Below are 26491 nucleotides of genomic sequence, written 5' to 3' on the forward strand. Positions count from 1 at the left end.
TGACCTGAATGATTGGGAGACTTGCATAAACACAGTATACCTTAGTTGGGGTGAAATGTATACACACACTATATCCCTAGGAATGCTAAAATCTGTATCTGGTTCTCTATGGTTGGTTTGTATTTATCTGTCATATTTATAGAGTGTATCCCTGTGTGTCTACCACGGATTCCGCTCTTCTCAATACTACTTTTATGATAACGCTATAAAATGACACTCTACAACCATCAATTTGATTAACGAAATCTATTTTTTAAAAAGTACTTTAGGTCACTCAGTAATGGGTACTTAAAAACACAAATATAGTTTTATAAAAATAAAGTCACTACGTGGTTCTCTGCCTATGGCATTCCAAGGTGAAGGGTCACCCATTAGCAGGGCACACCACCCAACTATGAGAATTGTGAAAAGGTCCTGACCTGCTTGAGCGTGTGACAGTTGGGAGGCATGTGCATAGGTGCCTCTGTCCTTCAGTTTTAGAATAATCATACTCATCATTACTTTGACTATGAAGACATTAGACATACAAGGACCAACTATTCAGGATATTGCTTGCCTCATGTCATGTGTCTCATACCTCCTGATCTGTGAAGATTTCAATGAAATTCTGGAAAGAGAAGGATCCAGATTGAAGGATAAGTTCTCCTGTGTTTTCAAAGCACTGTCCAGTCAACACTAGAAGTTTGTGTCTTGCAGCATCTGTGATCATTAAGCGTACCTATGATGGAAGCACATACATCCACAGTTCATCAAACACTGGGTGATGTAGACATTTACATAGTGCCATAGCAAGTTTAGATAGTTTGCATATGATCGTATATAATTCACTGGCATGTACTACAAAAACATTTATGCAAACATGCTCCAATAATTACATAAGCATGAAACACAATTATCTTCAGTTTTCATGGAGCACTTTATGCAGTAGCTGTCACTATTTTACAAACAAGGTGTACAATGCTGGATTAATGAAACATATTTTGTAAAAATTACAGCTGTAATATGGTAGGTGCAAAGTACTCCATAAATATATGTGTAAAGATCTGTAAATATTATTGGTATAAACACCTCTAATTCTTCTAATGATATCAGTATTAATAAGGACATTTTGTTTAATATAGTGAATAACTTATTAATAGTGTAAGTTAAATGGCTATAGTCATCCTGACGTTCCATACCCTGTTTAATCTCTTCATGACTGGGGTATTTAATAGCTTTGTAACAGTTCTCATCCATTGTACTGGATAAAATGAGAATCATTTTAACTGTCTTGCTCAGCCTACTGAATGTCACAAGTTTTGTTTTGCAGAACAGATAGTGATTTCTTTTGGTAGCAGAGTAAAATAATCATTTAGATGCACCTATATAAATATTCAATTTACAGGCACTGTAACATGGGTTTAGTCAACAGTCCATTACTTGAGTCAATGAAAACAGAGACAGCAATTAAGTACACTTTACCCTTGTGGTGGCTGTAGATAAAGGTCTACATCAGGTACTTTCTGTCAAATTTAAACAGGGTGCTTAGCTTGTTAATTTTGAGGAGGGTTGGGGTCTCTTTGTATATTAATTGTACTCTAAGTCAAAGGCATAATTAAAGTGTCTCCATTTTCATTAATCGGATGAAATATCTGTTCTTCATTTTAGTTAACCTGCTCAGTATTTGTGCATGTGTGGAGTATCACTTACAGCCCTGTGGCTGGATCACTTATAAATAACTTATTGTATAAATTTATTCAAATTAGGGGCACATTGAGCCAATTTATATAATTGCAAAGGTTCTGATTTTTGATACTGTGTTATATTTCTAATGTACTGATTCCTGATGTGGCTTATTTCAACATTTTCCCTCCTCATTTAACTCATCAAGTCTAGATGGATTTCTGCTGCTACCATTCAAAGTACCAATACAGCACCTTCATCCCTTTGAGTTTGATTGCTTAAATTATAGTCACGGACTTCTCTTCAAAGCCATATTGGGGGTCTCTATTGTTACCACACTTTCAGTATATGTTAGAAGAAGGAGCAGAAACAATGAACAATGGATGTCCAATATTACAAACTTAATAACTACAAAACAGTGAAAATGTTGAAATGTTACTGAAAAAGGACATAGCCATTTTCACAGCAATCAATAGGTGGGTTAACCATTATCTAGTGAGCAAAAAATTGTATGACTTTCATCTGCTGTAAAGTGTGTGCATTATAGGCTGTGTTGAAGCTGTATTTATTCTGTCCGCAACTGGTGACACTAAGTTGGATATATGCTGTGCACACTGTCTGAAACAGTAAATCTGACCAGCAACTTACCAGTGCGGCTGACCACCAACAAACCTTTATAAGTTATAATTGTTAGAAATTTTAATTCTTTAATCCGATTAATGAAAATGGAGTCACTTTAATTATGCCGACTTATGGAACAAGTGGACTTAGACAACTGTGGCATTAAAATATTGATAAAAAAAAACCTTCTCCCTCAGCAGGAGCATCACCTGAAAGCAGGATGCATTATCCTTATGTAATGTCCCTGTTGGTTCAAAGAAGACTAACCACACTTGTTAATAATTAAAACAAGTTAATAGCATTGACAGCTGGAAGTGCACAAATCCACAATTTTGCAGAGCTAATGCAACATTCTGATTCTGAAAATAATTATAAAGATGATCTAGAGAGAGAGGCAGAGCGTAAAGTGGCATATACAGTGTGCTTACATTTGGACAAACATAAACACATACATAGTGGGGTGGCAATGATGATAGTAGATCAATTAGTCTGCAATTTGCTACCAGTCATAAACCCCAAGGCTCACATCCACCCTTGTCAGGGGCTGATGGGCTGGGGGGCAGAAGGGCATTTGCTCCCCGGGTTCATCCCAGAGAGGGTTACCTTGGGCTAGGTCACTGGGCTACCTGCATGTTTTTCCTTATAAAATGTCCCTAATAGGCTGCAGAGCAGTCTTAACGCATAGGCATGCTAAGCGGTTGCCCGGGGGCTCCACAAGCATAGGGGCCCCATAGGCTTGCCAAATCTTCAGTATATTATTCTGGAAGATTTATTCAGAACCTTTAAACCCTCTTTATTAAAATATTTAGGTGGACTAATCACCTCAGTATCAGCTGTTACCTGTACATGCGATTTTGCTGTTGCGAATACATACCGTGACAAGATTTTTTGCAAATGTTTATGTTAAACACTTGATTAATAAATAATTCATATTAATTTCATACTGTATCGTCTCCATCTGTATGATTTACAAACTGAGTACCATTTTTCTGTTGTATTTCTTGTTTTACAACTTCAAGGCTCATGTTAAACGTTAAACATGTTGTGAGGATTAATCTCTGATGTACAGCATGTTTTTGTTAAGTGTTTAAACACTGATTTTGTTGGAGGTACCAATAAATATAAGTTTAATTTTATTGATAATTTACATTTTTATTCCTGTGAGTGGTTGTGTAGTTAGGAGCAAAGTGGGTTGCTTTGCCTTGTGGCCTCGGAGCCACTTCCAGGCAAAAACATGCCAGCCAGCCCCTGTCCATTGTTCTCCCAGCCGACAGTGCTTCCTACATATGTATACAGTCTTTCTCTCAATCTCTTTTTCATTTCCTCAATTTGTCATTTTTACTTTTTTTTCTCTTCACTCTCTGTTTCTATCTCCATTTCACATTTTTTTCTTTTCACCCTTTTTCTGTCTCCCTTTCTCATGTCTAATTCCCCTTTCTCTCCTTTTCATCTCTCATTTTTTCCTCCCCTTTTAACACATTTCTCTGCTCTTCCTTCCTCTTTTGTTTCCTTTCTCACTCTCTTTTTTACAGTTTTTCTGTCTCTTTCATACTGTCCCATTTTCTTCACTCTGCCTTTCCAACATTTTAAACTCCTTTTGAATTTTATTTCGATTTCTCTGTCTAAATGATGGCTTCTCACAACAGTAGTTAATGTGATTAAGGGGGATATTTACTAAACTGTGGGTTTGAAAAAGTGGAGATGTTGCCTCAGATTCTAGCTGTCATTTTGTAGCTTGTACTAAAGAAATGCTAACTAGAATCTAATTGACAACATCTACACTTTTTCAAACCCGCAAGCCTTTTACAGTGTTCTGCGCTTCACGTTTTGATAATTCATGGCGCAGAATGGAACCAAGGGAGAAGTCTGGGCGGAACAAAATTGATATGGAGAATTCTGCACAATAACACAAATCCCACAGGAGAAACATGTAAAATTCTCCAACCGAATGCGGAACAAGGCAAATATTTTGCTGGACAGTTTTGAAAATTTTGCTCCTCTCTAAACTCTACAAGACACCATGGTTCACAAACTATTATGGCCACTCCAAATTTATATTGTCTATCAATTATTCAGATTTCAGGATCCTTTGTATATCAAGACAATTATAAGGGAACAATTTACTAATAACTTACTTCTGTACTGACGGCTTCATCTGAAGGGTTGATTAATACAACTGTTTCTAAGACATCACTCCTATGGTGAAGGATTTTTTGACCTGCAGAAACAAATAATAACATGAATACAAATATATGTGTAATAACAGTGCTAGGCATACTTTATATTTCAGTATTTTGTAAATATGAATATACACTGAAAACCATACAAGGACCATGTATTCATATATTGTTACAGGGGAAGTCAACGTTTTACACAAACCAAACAAAAAGCCTGAAGTATTCCCAGACATGAGTATGACTTATTGGGAATAAGTATTAGGAGTTAGATATTTGTAGCTGAAAACATTGGGACTCATTTATGAAAATTGGGACATGGGAGCCCTTGTTATAGCAGATCAGTGGCAGTCCCAGCACTCACACTCCAGCCACTGAAACTAGCCACTTTGCACAGACATCCCATTGTCTGGGACCCGTTGGCAGCCACTTTGCACAGTTAACTTGCTCCATGAAGCCACCATTTAGTCATTTTGTGCATAATCTCCATTGCACACATATAAATGTCATCCAATTTACAAAGGCTCATCATTGCACACACCCCGTACCCACTGGCAGAAAGTTTGCACAGATCATTTTTACACAGAACAGAATTTATTATTGGTTAAGCTGCAATCCCATTACATTGTTTGACATAATCTGACTCTACATAGTCTAGTTACCTGTGATCACATTTCTTTAGTGTTTTTCTTCAAGACACTATTAATGATTTATAGATTGTAAAGTGTCATGTGACTACCACGGCACCCACAGTCACATGGCATATAATGTAATGAACAGAGAGGCTTTGGAACACCCCATCCTAGCATGCACACATTAATAGTATTACTCCACTCCTTTCTCTGCCATCATGTGACCACTGAGTTAACTAACTGACTGGGTTTGAGTCAGAGGAGAGTGACTCTCCTCATAAATGGGCTTCAATCTGAGAGACAAGTGCTTACAGTGGCTGACATAAATCCCATTGCTTAACCTGCAATCACTGGGCACCATATAAAATCTTTTTCTTCTTCATTCCCTTCATAGACCCCCCGCTCTGTTCTTCTAATTATGCATGAGGGTCAGAGAATGCACATTGAAGTCCAGTTTAGACTTTCAGTCCCTGAAAGACCAAACGGATTCATTGAGCATGTGTTAAGCCCTGAGCATGCTCAGAGGAGCAGCAGAATTTGGGCCAGTGTAGCAGATATAGATGCATTACTAGGAACCCCCTCAACTCTGGCCCCATTTCCATTGCATTCCCTACAATGGCTACAGTTCTGCTCCTGTATAATCTGAAACTTCATATAGACCTGTAATCTTAACACTAAATAGAATAGAGTGGTATTGTCTCTTTCATATACACTTCTTTACAGAACAGCAAGAAGATGTAATGGAATGAACTGTTGTTGGGTGTGCACCAAGTACTCAGAGATTGTCCCTTCAAACTATTGTCAACCTTTACCCACACTCAGCGCAGGCAGTCCAGCCCAAGTTATTGTATGTCTCCATCTAGAGTGCTTTTAAGGCCTATGTTAGTGACCTTGCAAAGAACACTCCGATAAACTACATATCAAATAATTTTTAAGCAGAGTGCATGATATCAGTGTGCAGGTAGGATTACCAGCTCCATGTATATGTTTTAATAGTAAGAATGTGACACTTCCCAAGCTCACACTTCTAGTAATCTTCAGTCTGTTTGTAACTATTAATGAACATGAAAATCATAGATTTCTCTCTACATAATACAGAAAGAGAGGACATAAAATAAAATGTTGTGTAATTTTGTAAGACCAAGGGGTAAATGTATGAACCTCCGGATTCTTCAACTCCGGCGAGTTCAGCGCTTAAATTTAAATCGGTGCTGCCTTGTAAAGGGAGACTTCCCTTTACAAGGCAGCGCCGCTTTAAATTTAAGCGCTGAAGACGCTGAACTCGCCGGAGTTGAAGAATCCGGAGGTTCATACATTTACCCCCAAATGTTACTTAGCACATTGATTTCCTCCAATAAAATTATATATATATATATATATATATATATATATATATATATATATATATATATATATATATATATATACACATACACACATACATACACACACACATACTGAAACATACACATATATATCACTACATATAAAAAACATTGCATTGTGTTAACCGTACAGAACCTTCATTTGATCCGTGTCAATAAAACGCGTTCAGTAACATATAAGCAAGCTGAGCGTTAACTCACTTAACTGCTATTAGAATATGGATGATTGATTGCTGTGTTAATATTCACTGTATGTGTAAGACTGAAAAAACGGACAAACAGACTCTTCAAGCAAACAGTTTGAAGATGACAAATACGAAAACCCTGACTGTACTGGTTTTAGTGTCTTAAAGTGATTTTGATGATCTGTAAATGATTAGACATATTATGTTTTACAAAGCCTACGTATCACTGAAGTAAATAAAATACATTTTAGAACGAACACTCTATCTGCATGCTATCTATCTAAATTTTCACCAAAAGTAACAATTTTAAAAAAGGCAGAAATGTTCCTGGGGGAAAACACACAACTCAACGTTATCACTATTCTGAACGGAAATCCAATGGGCCTCATTTTGACAGGAGAATGGAGAAATATGTAATCTCAGACAGGGATTAGCGATCTCTATCAGGTGCAGAACAGTGCATCGCAGACCTCATAGGAAAATGTATGTACGGGTCTGGCATTGCCGTTCTCACTTCCTCCATAGAGAGCTGCTCAGAAGAGGTCCCTGAGATGTAGCGGGCCCTCTAGGGGGTAGTGGGTCAAAACAATTCATCTTAAGCAGACATCTTCAGAGGCCAATGTTTTTCACCTGAAAGACAAGACTTAGAGAAGCCTGCTTAAGACAAAACATGTCATAATCTAATAGGTGCCTCTGTGTTTCTTCTGGGTATACCTATGGATGTTTGCTTGCCATTCCCAGTGTCGCAGAAGCAGGGGAGATTCTGTGGTTTGCATCTTATTTAGGACACAAATAAAATATCCAGATGAGCTCAGATATTAATTTTTAGCGGTGCAACATGTATAGGCAAGTTCCTAGTTTACAGGCCAATGTGAACTGTAGACTATCCCACCATATGCCACTTCAGGGGAGCATACAAGTGGCTTTATGTTGATTTAATTTACTTGTTTTCCTTTTATCTTTCTCTCTTTTGCTATTTCAGATTTACCAGCCACCTAATTCTCTCAGTAAAATACTGAAGTGTTGGCTACAGAGTCATGACCTTGTGGGGTGCACAATCAATCATTTTGGACATAATGACAGACACTGTCATCTACTTTCAAATAGGCCATGTTCCAGGGCAGCAGATTGGAAGAATAGTCAGACCCAACACATTTTTCAGTCTGAATTTGAAATAAATGGTATGAGTTTTTGGTGCTTATCCAAAGGCTTGAGTTGCACATACAAATATTCTAAAACCTTACTACAAATTACTTGAAAATAAAACAAACATTTTTCAATTTAAAAAGCCCAAATTTGCACAGGTACAATACCTTAAAGTCACAGTGGTTGTTCACTGACTCCCTCTATATAAAAAAATTAGTGAATCGCCTGTTATCAATTGTTTTGCAAATATAAATACCTCTTTCTATGTCAGATTGTACTGCACGGTGCAGACTTTCCAAAGGAAAAAAAGAGATTCAAAATGAACATGAAAAATATTTCCACGCACGTCAGAAATAGGATTATAGAGAGGCACAAAACTGGGGGAAAATACAAGACCATGGCAGTGGAATTGAATCATTGAATATCCCTCAGTAACTGAGTGGCCACCAGTGTTGAATGATAATGAAGATAAATAGTGCATATTACAGACAAAACCTGGAAAAACTGTTACTCTCTGCCAATGAGTTCAAGATGTTTGTCTTCACCAAGTCATTGATCCAAAGCCTACTTGAAGACCAACCCACAGTGGCTTAGTGGTTAGCACTTCTGCCTTACAGCACTGGGGTCATGAGTTCAATTCCCAAACATGCCCTTATCTGTGTGGAGTTTGTATGTTCTCCCTGTGTTTGCGTGGGTTTTCTCTGGGTGCTCCGGTTTCCTCCTACACTCCAAAAACATACTGGTAGGTTAATTGTCTGCTATCAAAAAACTGACCTTAGTCTCTCTCTTTCTTTCTCAGTCTATGTGGGTCAGGGACTGATGTGAGTATGTTCTTGCACAGTGCTACAAAATTAGTGGCGCTATATAAATAGCTGATGATGATGATGGAGAGGCCTAAAGTGAGGAAAATATTTGTTTTTCAGTGACCCAATTGAATACATGTAGCAAGACCTCAAATGTGCTGTTCATCATCACTAAAGTCCCAACTTGAGCAGCTTTGCATGGAAGACTGGTCATATTGCTGCACTTGGGGTTCAAAGTTAACTGAGCTGTATCACAAAATACTACTTGCTTCCACACGTGTATTGATTCATACTCTTACCCCTTGTTTTCTCTCTCTCTCTCTCCTTTTCTCCTCTTTTGTTGTCACCACATAGTTTATAACTTTGCCCCTCAAAAAATACTACAGACTGTAACACCTGCCTGAGATGGTTCCACTAAAGTATTGACCAAAGTGAATAAATACTTATTAAATTATATTTAAACTTTTAATTGTACTTTATTTTATTTTTTTTGGTTCGCACTGTGTGAAGATGACTATGGTCGAGCCCACAAAATGGTTAACACCACTGAGTGTAGGTGACGAGTTCACAACAAAAGGGTTAATATATCTACATAACTGACAGACCACCCTTTTAACTGCACTGAATGGGCAGCTGTCCAAGGTTCTGCAACAAGAATGTTTTCAATAATTTCTACTCCCTTCACCATCATCACTATTCACTTATATAGCGCCACTGATTCCGCAGCGCTGTACAGAGAACTCATTTACATCAGTCCCTGCCCTATTGGAGCTTACAGTCTAAATTCCCTAACATACACAGACAGACAGACAGACACACACACACACACACACACACACACACACACACACACACAGACTGACAGAAACACAGACTAGGGTCAATTTTGTTAGCAGCCAATTAACCTGCCAGTATGTTCCCTTCCCACCCACATTAAAAGTGTTCTTTTATACCAAATTAAATGGGATATAGTGATGGGATATAATGAACAAAATGCATATTTATATATTACCAAGAACTTAAACTACTTTATTTGCATTAAGAAAAAAATACATTTACACTGTATAGAATGTAACATTTTGTATATGTATTTTGTATGTCTCTAGAGTGCAAAAATGCAATACATACAAAATCAGAGTTCTGTTTGATGTAAATGAGAATTTGTTATTTAGTTTGCAACCAGAACAGTCTTGCACATAAATAAAAAACATTCAGGAAACAATGGGAGCATTGGGACAGAGAAGAAATAGGGTAGTCAGATATTTATTTTGCTCCTGTCTTACACCAGTTATCTACTGACATTAATTGTGCCCCTTTTGTAAGCCTTAAAAATGTCCCGAAAATCACAAATGCGTGTCATGAGAAGCACCTCTCATGTCTTTAAGTGTAATAAACTGATAAACATTGCACAATTCATAGCACAGGAGGGTTTAGTGAGATATTTTTACCCAACGTAACTAGAACTCTGTAATTGCTGAAACAAAAGGTATATGCTATTTATTTTTATTGTATCTCAGTAGACCATGGAGTGTTATGCTGGCAAAATTTTATCACCTTAAACTTTTTGGTTATATCCATAATGGTGGATATTACTAAGCAGGTATTCTCAAAAGTGAAGTGCTGGGGAAGTAAAGTGAGTAAAATAAAAAAAAACTACAAAAAGAAACATTCTAAAAGGATTTATTTTGTTTTATAAAGAGGAGATTATTTATATATCATATAACTTTTATGGCCATAACAGTAAACATACATATTCACAGAGAACTGGGCACCTGACCTGCTATCATTTCCTGAATGCTTAAAAACAGATGTCAAATCATCAGCTAAAGTGCCAAAACTAAAATAGGACTGGAACAGTATATTCTAACTTGCCAACACACAACGACTAATGAGCAGTGCTCATTAAATGAATTGCTCATGGGTGATAATTTGTCTCTTCCTCTGCCCACAGTTATATCTGTGTAATATTGACAATAACATATACCATACTCCCATTAAGTGATGTGTCCATCTTTTATGGGAATTATACATTTATCTTAATCATATTCAACTTGTCAATAGTGGTAAATCAAAGCACCAACATAGCTGCTGACGTGTGTTAGATATATCTAATATACAGGATCTAGTGGCTGATGTAGTACTATGCCAGTTTACATAGCACATCCTAGGTGAACTCTGTGTATGCCCAGAAATTAGACCCACACATATGTGCCCATACAGAATTACGTGATTCGACCACTTAGACCACCCTGTGCCTGGGGAGGCAAGGCCAGTGGCGGATCCAGGGGGGGGGGGGGGGGGGCGATCAGGGCGATCCCCCCCCCTAGCAGGGGCGATCAGGGCGATCGCCCCCCCTAGCAGGGGCTTGCTGCCGACGGCTGCACACTATGTGCAGGTCCGTTCTGCAGTGACAGTGTGCTGCCCGGCTGCTCTGATTGTGTTTTAAACACAATCAGAGCATTCAGGCAGCACACTGTCACTGCAGAACGGACCTGCACATAGTGTGCAGCCGGCAGCAGCATCAGAAGGCAGAAAGGGTGCGGGGCCTAAATCGCCCCCCCTAAATCGCCCCCGGTACACCAATTATCTAGATCCACCCCTGGGCAAGGCTGGGGCATTCTGACATAGTACAGAAGGGAGTATTTGCGCAATTGTGAATGAATGGGTGCAGACCAGGAAATATACACCTGAGAATGAGAAAAGGATGGTACTGCTGGTGCTGATTGGTGCTTCCTTCTTCGCTTGTATTATACCTTTGTGTGCATGTTCAAGCAGAACATTTTTTTTATACACGAGATGGGCAGTTGTTTCTCCTGTATTAGAGACATATTTTAAGTTTTATTGATGCCTAATAGCAACTATGTTTGCTGCAGGAAAAACTAATAGACAAGCCTGGCCAAAGCCAGGTGCATACGGATCTTCTGAACCCTACAGGGATCTCCGCCTATGGGTGTAATTACACTATTTTTACATCCAGTTTTTTTTTAGTATAAATTAATTATGCCCAATTTGCAATCAACTCTGCATCAGGCCTTTAAAAGTTTACTTTAGTTTCTGATGCATCCATTGTTTCCTTCTGAATGCAAGTGCTGTATGCACTCTGTATAAGGACAGCCTCCAACTACCATCCCATATGCCCAGCCCCTTCCATGCCCAACGCCACACTTGAAACTATAAGGTATCAAGAGATAATCTATTACAAATTACCCCATGGGTATATCATATTATAGAGAAAGTCTACAAGTCTGGTTATATTGTTTTACAGTCACATACATTTAAATGTATTTGTTAATAATCAAAAACAAAAATCTCTTCAACCCGATTCATTTATGATAGGGATTTATTGCTGGTAGAGGAAGAAAACATTAATCATTATCATAATAAAATTAATATAGAGATCTGACAATGAGCTAATTTGACTGTCTGTATAAAGGGCCAGGGAAATCGCAGGTGCCAGGCAGCCATTGTGCCTAAAAACATTCCTGCTGATGCATAAGTTTGTGAGATACTTGATATACATTTTCCTGGCTCCTTAAATCACCCTGCTGGTGAATGGGGTTTGGAAAACTAGCATGAAAATGGGCAGAGTTGCTTTGGGACACAAAGTTGCTTTGGGACACAAAGAGTTGCTTTGGGACACAAAGTATGATGTCCAATTTATAATGTTTTTAATTCAAAATATTATATCCACCAATTGATTATATATATGACCTAGATTTCCCTTTTAACTACACCCATAGTAGCCTATGCATATTCTATCCAGTCCAGCAGCAAGGTCCTGTAGCCAGGAGATTACCTACTGTTCAGCCTGGCTGGGGATTGATATATTAAAACAGAAATCAGATTCGGCAGCTACTGATGGCTAAAGAATATATAGCTATGTTATAGAACCTGGTTCAGATTGGTAGTAATAGAATGATTAAGTTGCAGTGTTCTGTATTCTTTTGGCATCCTGCAGATCTCAGTGTATGTAAATGACATAATGATAGAGCTCTGAGCAGTGTGGGACTATATAAAATGTTGCTATGCGGCCCAGCTATTTCTGCTCACTGCACTGGTACGATGAGCATGGTGCAATGCAGATATGTGATCAGGGACTTTCTCTGAATGCAGGACTGTAGAGAATGTGCTGCTTCAGGTCCTTGTGACTAAATGCATTCTAGTTTATTATTGTCTTTCCACTCTGGTTTTCATAGGATACACGGGGAGATGGCAGAGCTAAGCTAGCATAAGTAAGCTGTTCTAATAATAATATTATAATATCTAAATATGTTGTGTTTTCACACATTCAGCCGTATATTTCATCACATTCTCAACACAATTGAAGGCAGGCAAGTGGGTGAAGTCTCTTAATTGACTACAATAAGAGCAACAACTGCTACATGATCCTAATAAAGCTCACCCATATAGTAAATATAATGAAAAGAACTGTTACAATCCTCTACATCTTGAAGGCTATATGGTACAAGCACTAATTATGTGAGGTATATGTAATTGTGCCTTTCCAACCTCATGAAATATATTATAATACATGATCACTGAAAGATTTGTACATTTCTTTCTAGCACAGACACGCACAGCGTCAGACTGGCCTGCCGGTGAGCCGGGCGATCCACCGGTAGGCCCTGACGCTGGTTAGCCACGCCCCCGCCTGGTCCGTGGTTCCGAACAGGTGAATATGTGATTTAAGTGCAGAGAGCCCAGACGCGACTGCGGCTCTCTGCACATGCGCCGTACAGATGAGTCATGTCACATGATATGTCACATGACTCATCTTGGAAGAAGAACCGCCTACGTTGAGGACGTCCTGCCGCCCAGAGGAGCTACACGCAGAATGGAGGAGCTGCTGCAGGTTAGCAAAGCGCGCAGCAGCGAGCAGTCTGTCATTTTGAAGGAGAGGGGAGAGAAACAAATGTGGCATAAAAGATGAGGGGCAATGAGGGCATGAGAGAGATGGGCAATAAGGACATGAGAGATGCTGAGGGGCAATAAGGGCATGAGAGAGATGGGCAATAAGGACATGAGAGATGCTGAGGGGCAATAAGGGCATGAGAGATGCTGAGGGGCAATAAGGGCATGAGAGAGATGGGCAATAAGGACATGAGATGCTGAGGGGCAATGAGGGCATGAGAGATGGGCAATAAGGACATGAGAGATGCTGAGGGGCAATAAGGGCATGAGAGATGCTGAGGGGCAATAAGGGCATGAGAGATGCTGAGGGGCAATAAGGGCATGAGAGAGATGGGTAATAAGGACATGAGAAATGCTGAGGGGCAATGAGGGCATGAGAGAGATGGGCAATAAGGACATGAGAAATGCTGAGAGGCAATAAGGGCATGAGAGAGATGGGTAATAAGGACATGAGAAATGCTAAGGGGCAATGAGGGCATGAGAGAGATGGGTAATAAGGACATGAGAGATGCTGAGAGGCAATAAGGGCATGAGAGAGATGGGCAATAAGGACATGAGAAATGCTGAGGGGCAATGAGGGCATGAGAGAGATGGGTAATAAGGACATGAGAAATGCTGAGGGGCATTGAGGGCATGAGAGAGATGGGCAATAAGGACATGAGAGATGCTGAGAGGCAATAAGGGCATGAGAGAGATGGGTAATAAGGACATGAGAAATGCTGAGGGGCAATGAGGGCATGAGAGAGATGGGTAATAAGGACATGAGAGATGCTGAGAGGCAATAAGGGCATGAGAGAGATGGGCAATAAGGACATGAGAAATGCTGAGGGGCAATGAGGGCATGAGAGAGATGGGCAATAAGGACATGAGAGATGCTGAGGGGCAATAAGGGCATGAGAGAGATGGGCAATAAGGACATGAGAGAGATGGGCAATAAGGACATGAGAGATGCTGAGGGGCAATAAGGGCATGAGAGATGCTGAGGGGCAATAAGGGCATGAGAGATGCTGAGGGGCAATAAGGGCATGAGAGATGCTGAGGGGCAATAAGGGCATGAGAGATGCTGCGGGGCAATGATGGAAAGAGAGTTGCTGAGGGGCAATAAGGGCATGAGAGATGCTGAGGGGCAATAAGGGCATGAGAGATGCTGAGGGGCAATAAGGGCAAGAGAGTTGCTGAGGGGCAATAAGGCCATGAGAGATGCTGAGGGGCAATAAGGGCATGAGAGATGCTGAGGGGCAATGAGGGCATGAGAGATGCTGAGGGGCAATGAGGGCATGAGAGATGCTGAGGGGCAATGAGGGCATGAGAGATGCTGAGGGGCAATGAGGGCATGAGAGATGCTGAGGGGCAATGGGGGCATGAGAGATGCTGAGGGGCAATAAGGGCATGATAGATGCTGAGGGGCAATAAGGGCATGAGAGATGCTGAGGGGCAATAAGGGCATGAGAGATGCTGAGGGGCAATAAGGGCATAAAAGATGATGGGGCAATAAGGGCATAAAAGATGATGGGGCAATAAGGGTATGAGAGATGATGAGGGGGCAATAAGGGTATGAGAGAGAGGGGCCAGAGCAGCATGGCACAGGGTGATGAAGGGGGGTCAGAAGCAGCATGGAGGGTGCAGTGTGATCATAAGGGAGCAGAGGATGGCGATGAAGAGGCGCAGTAATGTGTGTGTGATGGCACAGCGGACTTGTGACAATGCAATATGTGTGCGGTAGGTGGTGGCTAACTAATGGGTGCTATTTTGTTTGTGGGGTGATGGTGGGGCAATTTAATTTTAAAGTGGGGACTATTAATTTAAGATGGGGTGGTTTGGGGGCTATTATTTAAATGTGGGGTTGAGTTTGAGGAGCATGAGGTCTATTTATTAAATGTGAATATGAATTATTTAATAGCAGTGACGGTTGCGGTAAATAGGTATATTTATTATACTTAAATGCTATTTATTGCTGGGACTGTCTGGAGGGAGGGAAATAGGTTTATTTATTAAATGTGAATACTATTACTTTAATGTTGGGGCTGAAGGAAGGCCTAAGTATTAATTGTGGGTCCTATTGATTTAACGCCAGGGCTGGTTGGAATTTTCTAATTGTACCCATTTTTTTTCCAAATAGGGAACATTCCAGGATCCAGACAAGCCGCAACTAAAGAAACCAGCAGCCACAGGTGGTGAGTGACAAGAACAGGTAGGACAGTCTCTCAAATGTTCTGAATCTAGTGGAACAATCCCGTTTTTTGTTTTTTTTGTGACTGTTCCGCCCAATCTAAGGGTCAGGTCAAGACTGTGTACTCTTTATATACACACTGCATTTTTTATATACATACTATACTATGGTGCTAGTTGTCCTTCGTGGGCTGACCACTCCCCCTCTAGTGTCTGATCTTGACTCTATGATGGCAGTCCACACCCCTTTGGTGGGCCCTGGCGTTGCAGTCCCCCGGTGGGCCCTTCATGTCCCAGTCCGACACTGGACACGCAAGTAGTTAGCCATCTGCCTATCAGAATTACTAGCTCCACCATCTGTTGCAATAGTTCCCCAATTAATACTATGTATGTATTATTTTAAAAACACAAAGTCTAAGGGGTATATTTACTGTGGATTTGAAACAATGAAGACGTTGCCTATAGCAACCAATCAGATTCAAGTAATTTATTTAGTACATTCTACAAAATGACAGCTAGAATCTGGTTGATTGCTATAGAAACATCTCCACTTTTTCAAACCCACAGTTTAGTAAATATAAACCTAAGTGTATGAACAGACTACTGGGGAATGTGTAATATTAAAAAAGCTATCCTCTGAGCGGCAGCCAGTAAGATCACTATATAGCATGATAACATCTATTTACAGGACAGAGACAAGCTGAACATATAGCTGATCAAAGAGAAAACAATTTTACGTCAACTAAAAAAAATGATAATACTTTAGGTGTAGTGGGACATAGATGTACCACCTCATTCCATGTTATTTAGTAAGTTTAGCTTTCAAAACCTAAATGTAATCGTCACTGGAAATTGATTTCTTTCCCCTTTGAGTCTTTCGTCTATATATTACTGGCTACCTCTCCCTTTGCTATGGGACTGTGATTGTAATGTATTGAATTTATGTTGTCATGTACATGAAGGAAAGGATATTGAATTTTGTTTACACAACATGTTCAAGTGACCAGTCAAATGGTTTGTATTAGAGATGACATATTGGGGAATATTGAAAATCTGGTGGGGGGCAAATTGGTGGAGTTACAGGCAGCAACTTACATTTTAGTTTTCAATTTCTAAACTGCATTAAAAAATGTCAGGTACAATGTAATTGGTTGCTATGTGCAACAATAACTTGTTCTAGTCCAGTTTTCATAGATGTTCCTTGCCCATGTTTTCTTTGCTTTTAATGGGAACTAATCCCAAAAATGAAAACACATTCTAAACTCCCATTTAAAATACTTATGACACTGACTTACATCAGTTCTACAGTCTGAGCTTGTGTTACTGGGAAATGTCACAAGTATTTATTTTAAATGTGAAGGCGCCATACTAGGCTTAATGACAGGAAATAGGTGTTTTTTTTTGCCTATTTTGTTTTCAAATGTGTACATTTAAACCTATAAAAGAGGCACATGATAGTATTGCTGCATACATTGCCGTTTATTTCTTGATTAATTAAAGTCAGTAATTTTTTTCAGTGTCCTGTTAATGATATCCTAAGAACACAACACGTATTGCGGTGGATACATGATAAAAAAGCCCCCGCGTATTTATGTAGCACAAACACTCTTGTATCCAACTCTCAATCATCTCTTATGGGAGCAATTTACTGCAACGTGGTCAAGGGAAAGTCAATAAAGGCAGATGAAGGAAGTCATCCTAAGAGTTCTAAATGTTCTTGAATAAATTTACTATGAGCTTATTATATAGCCTAAAACTTTGTCAGGAATTATTCATATTGTAATTTCATGCATCCTTACGATCCAACTAAAGTGCTTATTTTTTAGCTAAAAAAAGAAGTGGAACTCAAAAACGTATGACTTATGTGGTAGGGTATTCAAACCTTTAAACATAAGAGTACGGGGTCAAGGGGAAATCACATCTTCCAAACATGTCTTGTAGTCAGTAAATATACTTTATGTTCATGCTTCAGTAATGTACCCGTCTTTATTACAAAATTCTTCTAACTCAGATATCCCTGTGTGCACCCAGGGCCGGATTAAGGGAATGGAGGCCCCTGGGCTAAGGGGACCTCCATTCCCCCGTGAGGGCCCCCCTCCCCGTTATCTGAGCCACCCCCCCCCCCCCCCCGGTGAGCTGAGCCGCCCCCAAGGCACTTACCTCCTTCCCTGGCGCACTGTACGCTCTTTACTGAGGAGATCTCGTGAGAGTGAGACTCACAAGATCTCCTCAGTAAGGAGTCTACAGCGCGCCGGGGAAGGACCGCATTTAAAGTGCTCAGCAGCATTGATCGCGGCGCGGGCGCCCCCTACCGATCAATACTGCTGCTGAGCACTTTCAAGGGCCCCCTGGATGCCTGGGGCCCCTGGGCTGTAGCCCAGTTAGCCCTAGGGTTAATCTGGCCCTGTGTGCACTGCATGTTTGAGATGTCACCACAGGTTTTCAATTATTTGACTGTGAAAGCCATTCTAAAAACTTAATCTTTGCTACAGTAAGTACTTTATGGTTGATTCTGAGTTATGCTTGGTCATTGCCTTGATGAAATATTTAAACGCTTTGAAACTTTCATTTCTTCACTGGCAGAGGAACATTAGCTTCTCGGATTTAGTGATATGTAGTTAAATCTGTTCTCTCTTCTACCTTCTCTCTTCTAATATGTTCGGACAGTGTGCGCTGTGCCACATAACTCCAGGGCATAACAGATCCATATCCAAACTTGACAAGGTGTTCTTTTCTTCAAATACATCATCTGGTTTTTTTCCAAATGTGGCCAAAATGTTTCATTCTTGTTATATCAGCCCATAGCACTTTGTTCCAATAAGTTTCCAGCTTGTCTATGTATTGTTTTATATACTTCAGACGTTGACTTTTGTGACAATACCATAGGAAAGGCTCCTTTCTGACAACTTCCATGCTACTCCTGCCTCAGCAAAACCTTTACTTTCCATATCTGACCAGTTTACACAGTTTTATCAGATATTTTTTCAGATCTTGCCTTGGAAAATCCAAGCTGGAAGTGTTTAAGTAATTATGTTAAGAAATATTAATTGTGCAAAAAAAAATGGGCAGAAATATGTTATGTCAGCCTGCAGATGTTGTGTTACCTTCTTGCCACCTAGTGATTCAGTGATACATGCATTTTCACTAACCATTTGTTTTATGCAGTTGTAGGTCATGGAACTCAGAGGGGACTTTGCATCTTTTTATTTCACAGAATAACAGATTATTCCTTTAATTACATACATTTCAATGTGTAACAAAGCAAATTGCATGTATAGGTGGATCCTCATATTCATGTACTTAATCTTTAGTGACAGTTCTCCATTCCATCATGGACAAAATGTGTCATGTGACAAGTGACATCACTAATCACCAGATATAAGCCTGTATTTTTATAGAATATTAAGATGCCTTGCATATATTCATCTCTCACACACACATTACATACACAATTCTGACAAAGCCTGCATTGCAAATCTATGCCATTGAATAACTCTGTCAGTAAGAGCACACTAGAGATGGGGGAGAGCTCCAGGTACTGTGCAATCAGCAAAATTATTTCTTTTCATGTGTATTGATAGTTAATTATAGTCCCTAGATATGCCTAGAAACCTTAATTCTCACTACAGAATCCTGTAAAATATTTTAGTATAATGAGTACTGTATATATATATATATACACACACACACACACATACATACATACATAGATACACACATACATACATACATACACACACATATACACACATCGTCCCATAATATGATTTGTTACATTTCATATGCCATGACAGTAAATAAACTCAAAGCAGACTGTCTAGATATTACTGAAAAGATATGTAATATGTACATGACACGCTTCTCATTAGAAGAGTTGAAAGCATGATATTATTAAGTATCAGATAAACATACATACATGAAATAGCTCTCCTGCATATAGTGAGATCTTTCTATCATTTATATTTGTTCAGATCGCACATGCATTTTCCTTTTACTCTTTAAACCGGAAAACAAAGCTGCCATTGCTATTTCACAAACGTTTCCTTCATTTTCATACTTTGTACTGTGCTTGTTTTTACCAGAGATTGTTCATAAAGAGCTGAAAGCAATTATTAAACAGTGGTGGAACTACCATGGGTCCTGTACCTATGCCTGCCACCCCCTCCTCCAAGGTCTCTATACCACCTGCACACAGGTTACTTCTGCCACTGTATACTACATTCTCCAAATCTGCCTCGAGGCACACCTCTCTGTTCTGAAAGGAGCAGCGCAGAGTCCGTTTCTAAGTGGTGCATGTATCTCTGTTTTGTTAAGAGCAGAATGGGGGGCCCAGGTGGCACCAGCGGTATTGCCAGTCCCCTTCCCAAGTTTTGCGTTGGGGCCCAGATATGCACTGTTCCGCCAACAATTCAGTGCCGATTCTATGGTAGTTATAGTAGGCTATGTAGGAAACTAGAGAGGGAAAAAAAGTAACACCCACAGCTTCTAATTATAATCCCATTAATAAGAAATTAAGGAAATTATAACAAGTTAACAAGTTGTTCAGAACCCATATTTGCACCTTAAGATGACAGCAGTCCACAGTTATGGATTCCAGCTTTTTCAACCATCGTTGACTTTGCATTCACTGTCTGATGGATACAGTGCAGGGTAACCATCCCTATGGGCTGATGTACAACCGCCCTGAGTTTATATTATAAGTCCTCATCTTTGTCTGCATCTATTGGCATGTAATATAATATCTCCATAATGTGCATTAGAAGGCGATGGACCACCCCTACTTGTAGTTTTGGGATTGTCATAGGTTGTGTCACGACTGATAGTGGGTGTATTACTGATAGTGGGTACCTGCTGTTGTTGGCGCAACTCAGAGGAAGGCGCGGAGTCTAACGTGCCCCTGGTATTCACCAGGAACCCCCGCAAGGAAGTATGGACTCCGCTGCAGGGACACGCAGGTCGCGGTCCTTCCTAGAGTCCACAGCGAGATACAAGGGGGTGTCAGACAGGCCGGTTCAGCAACGTTCAGGTAGAGGAGGTACAAAGGGAAATCCAGAAGAATGGTGAGGCAAGCCGAGTCGGTAACCTTCAGGGAGCGCAGTACAAAGGCAGAATCCAGATAGGGGTGGTCAAACGGTCCGGGTCAAAAGGGTCACAAGCAGCACGAGGAATGTCAGGAACAATACAGCAACTGGTACACACAAACGCTGGAGACAGGAAGACCTGATACTCTGGCACTGATTAGAGGACAGGAAGAGGTTTAAATAGTGTGGGGATCCAATCAGCATCAGCGCTGCAGCGCTGTCATGCCTGCCGCCGGGAATCACATAGCGTCCCGTTGCCTAGCAACGGGGCGCGTCATACTGCTAGGAGATGGATGGCAGGGGGGATCCGGAAGTGATGCGTCTGGTTGCATAGCAACCAGACGCGCGGTCAGGCAGTCAGGCGGCCGTGCGGACGGCGCCTGACAGGTTGCTTTTTTAAAAAACAAAAAGAAATATAAATGCATTAAATCTCCAGGTATCAATTGACTAAAAAAATGTTTTTGTACCTTCATAAACCAGATTTTTCTGCTATTTCATAAAATTTTTGCTCTTAACAAAAATTAAGCCTGGCAAAAATAAGGAATCATGCTGTAAATATAGCATAATGCCACGACAGCACGCCTTCCCCATTCATTACATGAGGTGGGTTTCTATAGTAACTAAACACAGAAGATGTATTAGTGTGCAGATTGGGGGAGCAGATTAGCATATGACTGCCATGCACATAGCATTGCATAAGAACTGTAACACAACTTACCATGCACCAGTTAAGCTCAATTACATAAGCTAGTCTTATACAATGTTTGTTAAATTCAATCAAATCAGAATGTGCAACAGCTTCCTGATGCCCAGAGCTGGTATTGATCATATCAGCAGGTTAGCTGGAAATGCAGCTAATTACCAATTGTTTCGGTGGTGCTTATATAGTTAAGCAGAACAAGCTCATGGGGCGTGACAGATCTATTTTAATGTGCAAACATGCCTTGCAGCTACCATCTCAGCGTTAATAGCCTCCATCAGATTGTAATCCACAAGGATAAAATTTAAATCGTTCTCCACAATTTGGGTTTAAAGGGATCTAATTAAGCAGTGCCCTTGAGTTAAATTGTCTTTTTGATTGTGTGTGGCAAGGTACAGAAGACAGGAGTAAGACTTACATCAATGGGGACAAAGCTAGATCTCTTTTTTATCTCAGGACTTAAAGTCATGACCTTGTGCTACTCAAGGACTTGTGCTAAGGATACGTGCGCTGTGCTTTGCTCCAATACAGTCTAATGGAATGCCCAAAAGGTTGAATAGAATGACACGCATGTCTAATGAGATATTTTTATGTGGTCTGTCGGCCAAGCAAATCATACAAGACAAGTATATTTTGCTAGGTGCATCTTATTAATGCAATATTGAACAGTAAATGCTGCAGCTAGACTCGAAAATATATTTTTCCATGTCTTTCTATGACCTACATTTTATGTATTAGCCTATTACCCGACATATCAATGTTAATTATGAAGTTTCACAACATTATTCATGGTACTCAGTTGAACACAATTTGGGTGCAACATCACAACTGACTGCAAATCCCTGTTAAATAAATACTAACGCTTTATGTGAAACTAAAACTAAAAGAAAAACTCTCACTTTGATCACTGACATCCATCACTGCAATAGACACTTAGCCTTAGCACTTAGTGTACAGCTAAAATGCATACATTATTAACCAGAATTTACATTTCTAAAAGGCTATAAATAATAAATGGGTCTCCATCATTTACGGCAAAAAAACATCTTGGGAATTAGCTCATAAAGGAATGTGCTAGCAGATGTATCGGGGCACAGCATGAAATTACATTGTAAAATGATGGCCTATAGGATTTGCTGTACTGGTAATTATCAAGCTACTAATGCGCAAAAAACAACAACTTGGCAATCAGGTCTCTTCAGTATTCTCTGATTTGGTAATGAAAATAGATTTTAAAAACAATTGCAGCATTATTATTATTGGCATTAATCCATAACCTAAACTATGTATGTTGTATATTTTAAGAAATAAGAACAATAAGAATAGTACCATAGAATAGATCAATTTTCCACAGGACATTCACCATAGTGAGATCACTATTCTCTTCTCCACCAACATGAATGCTTTGTTAATGATCCTTCAGCAGGTTCACCTACGGAAACCTTGTTACGACTTTTACTTCCTCTAGATAGTCAAGTTTGATTGTCTTCTAAGGTTCTTAGTCAATTACATTACTTCACCTGCACACTGTCAGGGACACCATTAAAACATGCTCTATTGGGCAGTTCTTGTCAGTAAGGGAAAATGGCAATATTTTATAGTGTAGCCTAACATCACTAAGGACATTAGTTTGAACAACATTAACCAGGAGGGTAAATTGTATAAGAATAGGAATTGTATCTGCGTGTTTATATCTTCAGAGCACTCTACTCCTTGCATGACTCATATTTCATTAGCTGCAGCCAAATCCCAAATCTTACTAAAATATTTGGCTGAATCCCCAAACAAATCTTTTTCCCTAAATTTAATAATGTGCCTCTACATCTCTATTTTTGGTAATGCTGTAGCAACAAAGCAGGATAAAACATTAAATTAATGCCCCAGTACAGTGTAATAAATATGTAGCATCAGAGTACAATAGAAGTAATTGAGACCCTGAAATTATATTCATGCAGATTATTAGCCAAGCACAAAGCTAACGATGACTTGCAACCTCAACAAAAACTGACAAAGTAAACAGCAATTTTAATAAATCTGGCGGTCTCTTCACAGCTGTGGATATGTATAGGCAAATACCCATTTTGCTTTTTGTGTTCTCAGTAATGAAACTACAAAGCCATTTTATAGTGTTTTGTCTATGGGTTACATTCTTTGTTTCTCCTCCTTAATTGATTTCTTCTGTATGTAAGTGTAATACAACTCCAATTATTTGTGTGGCACCACAGAAGCAGCTGGGACCAAATAGGAGATTTTTTTTCCCTTGAGATACTATATTTTGTTTGACATTCCTAGGCTGGGCCGATCAGATGACCAGATCAAAATGGCTGCCGCATTTGCCTGATATCATATGAAATAGAGAAGTCACTCCTGTATATCCGATTTATCTCACACAGAATTCATTATGTCATACGTCTCCAACACTCACTGCTTTCAGGATTTCCTGGTGAAAGAGAAGTTAGGAGAATCTGTACCACATGAACAGTTTTAATTTCAACCAAGGATTGTGGACTGAATCACATTCATTGATTCATATTGATTCAGCTGTGCTGGAGGAGATGACGTTTGACAGCCAGAGGAGATTTTAAATTAGGGTTGGGAGGTGGTAATGACAGAAGCAGAGTGTAAGATGGTGTAAACAGAGAACCTAGGGGCTCAGTCGAGTGTGTGAGGGGGATGGGACACCGGAGGGTTAAGAAGAGGTGACATGGAGGTTGGCAATATTAAAAGTGGCAGTGACAATATCAAATGTAAGCTAAGAAGGACCAGAAGTCTTCCAAACAAAATAGGTGAACTTGAATGATGTTGTAAGATAATTATAATATAGTGGGTATAAGCAAAGGATTCGATGGAGGAAAGACATAACTGGGCAGTGAATTTGGAAACATATATATTTAGGAGGGATAAGAAAGGGGAGTGATTTGTGTATATGTAAAAACCTGTGTAAGACCTTCCCAGTGGGAGGATATCTCCTGATGGACAGATATACATAGAGAAAAAGACACAAGTAATGCAGTAATTAGGGTTTGTTGTAGAACATAGATTAAATTATTGTACTGAAATATCATTCATTATTACAATATGATAATATTGCAGAAATATGGCTCTCCTTATGAGTGTTTTAACTGTCATGATATATTTTGGGACAATTAAACTAGTAGTTCTGCAAAGGGAGAATATTGTTTTTAATCTGTCTTTAAAAGCCAACTACCTTTTGCAAGTGGTAGAAGAACCAACAACAGGGGGAGTCGTACTGGACTTACTGAGTACAGATAATGGGCCTGACGCTGAGTTGGACGAGTTGTCTGTTTAAGTAATGTATATTCTGAATATGTTTACTGCGCATGCCTACAAAGAGGTGGAATGGGGGACGGAAGGGACAGTCTAACATAGGCCAAGCAAAGTAAGAGTGTGTTCAAACAAATATGGCTGAGGTAGACCAGCTCGGAAACACATATACAGCTGTCATCTTCTGCACATGCTAGGTGGCAAATATACGCTGATGATGGTCGCCAGCACTAGCTAGTCATTTCTGATTGGCTGATTGCTAATTCACCTCTGAAGTTTATAGGTACTTGCTTCATTGATCATGCATATATTATAGAATTTTGTTGATATATTTTTAAAAATATTTTTTTGCCACTTTCATTTGTATGTAATAAAGATTATTATGCCGGTTGTATTGAGGTACACCTAGTGAATATGCTACAGGTGCGGACCTGAGATGCCTACCATTCAGCATTCACCATTTGTACGGACATTTTTTTTAAGGGTAAATTATGCCCAACATCCAACTCAGCATCAGCCCCAATCTATCTATTGTACGAGTAAGGGGGCAGTTTGGGAATAATGAGCATAACATGGAAACATTTCATTTCAAGTCAAAGAAAGGTTGAAGGTTGCAGATTGTGAAAGTGTAAATAAAAGTACAGAACCAAATGGGAATTTGTCCAAAAGATTTAAATAAATTATGTTGCAAGTACACACTGTATGGCAGCAACTCTTCCAGGAATAAAAGGCAACCAAACTGAATAAATATCAAGTATTAGGGGTAATAAAGGAAAAAATATAATTTATACCGCTTTCATACTGTCACCCAGAGGCTCCCCCGGAGTCAAATTCCCGGATAGACCGCGTTCATACTGAACATGGGTCTGCCCTGGGTCTCCATGGCAACATCACAAGAAGAGCTCTGATTGGCTCCTCTTGTGATGTGTTTTTTTTTTTGTTTTTTTTACTTTAACATTGTGTCTGGTGAGACCTGGGTTGAAAAACCCGGGTCGCACCATTCATAGTGCAGGCTTCCCGGGGCAGACCCTGGAATTACCCCACCAAAAGACCCGGGTCTAATTCCCGGGTCTGATGACTCAGGAATTAGACGTGGGACCATTCACACTACACCTCGACCCGGGTCGTCTGGGCTTGCTCCGGCAAAAACCCAGGTTTGTGGGGCAGTATGAATGGGGTATTAAATAGTAAAACAAAAAATGATAAAGTAGGAAATATTAGTTCAGTAATCGATTAACCAGAGCCATAACGACGGCGGTGCATCCGCCCAGGGTGCAAGCCTAAAGGGGGCGCAGCCACCCGTTACCTGCCTCTGTGCCCAGAAGAAACCACACTCTAATCCAAGCAACAATTCATTCAGGGCATCAGAAGCAGTTCAGTGGAACGCATGTGCGTTCCACCGAAAGCAGGAAGTTCGGCATTTGGAACGCATTTGCGTTCCAAATGCTGAACTTCCTGTTTTCGGTGGAACGCACATGCGTTCCACTGCTTCTGATGCCGGGAATGAATAGTAACCTCCCGGATACACAACTTACTCACAACTCTCGGATACACAACTTACCAAAGTGTCCCCTGTACATCCCGCACGGTAAGGTTGTGATTTTTGTAGATCTTTGTTACAGATCCGTGATAGGAAACGGAGGGCAGTGGAGGGGGCTGTATGTGCCTGGGATCTCCCCTCCAGACAGGATTTAGTATGCAAAATATGACGTTGCACTGACTTTCTTATAGAGGATT

The 26491-nt window shown here is 39.9% G+C and overlaps 1 protein-coding gene across 1 annotated transcript in view; it reads right to left on the reverse strand.

Moving 5' to 3' along the window:
• Positions 1–26491, reverse strand: part of MAP1B (microtubule associated protein 1B) — a 63212-nt gene that overhangs the window by 18863 nt on the left and 17858 nt on the right. Inside the window, exons 3-4 of the mRNA XM_075180004.1 lie at positions 4419–4501; positions 578–718 (exon numbers count right to left, since the gene is read on the reverse strand). Coding sequence (XP_075036105.1) covers positions 578–718; positions 4419–4501 — 224 coding nt within the window. The remainder of the gene's footprint in view (positions 1–577; positions 719–4418; positions 4502–26491) is intronic.

This window comes from Mixophyes fleayi, chromosome 1 (assembly GCF_038048845.1).
Source record: "Mixophyes fleayi isolate aMixFle1 chromosome 1, aMixFle1.hap1, whole genome shotgun sequence".
NCBI classification, from domain to species: domain Eukaryota; kingdom Metazoa; phylum Chordata; class Amphibia; order Anura; family Limnodynastidae; genus Mixophyes; species Mixophyes fleayi.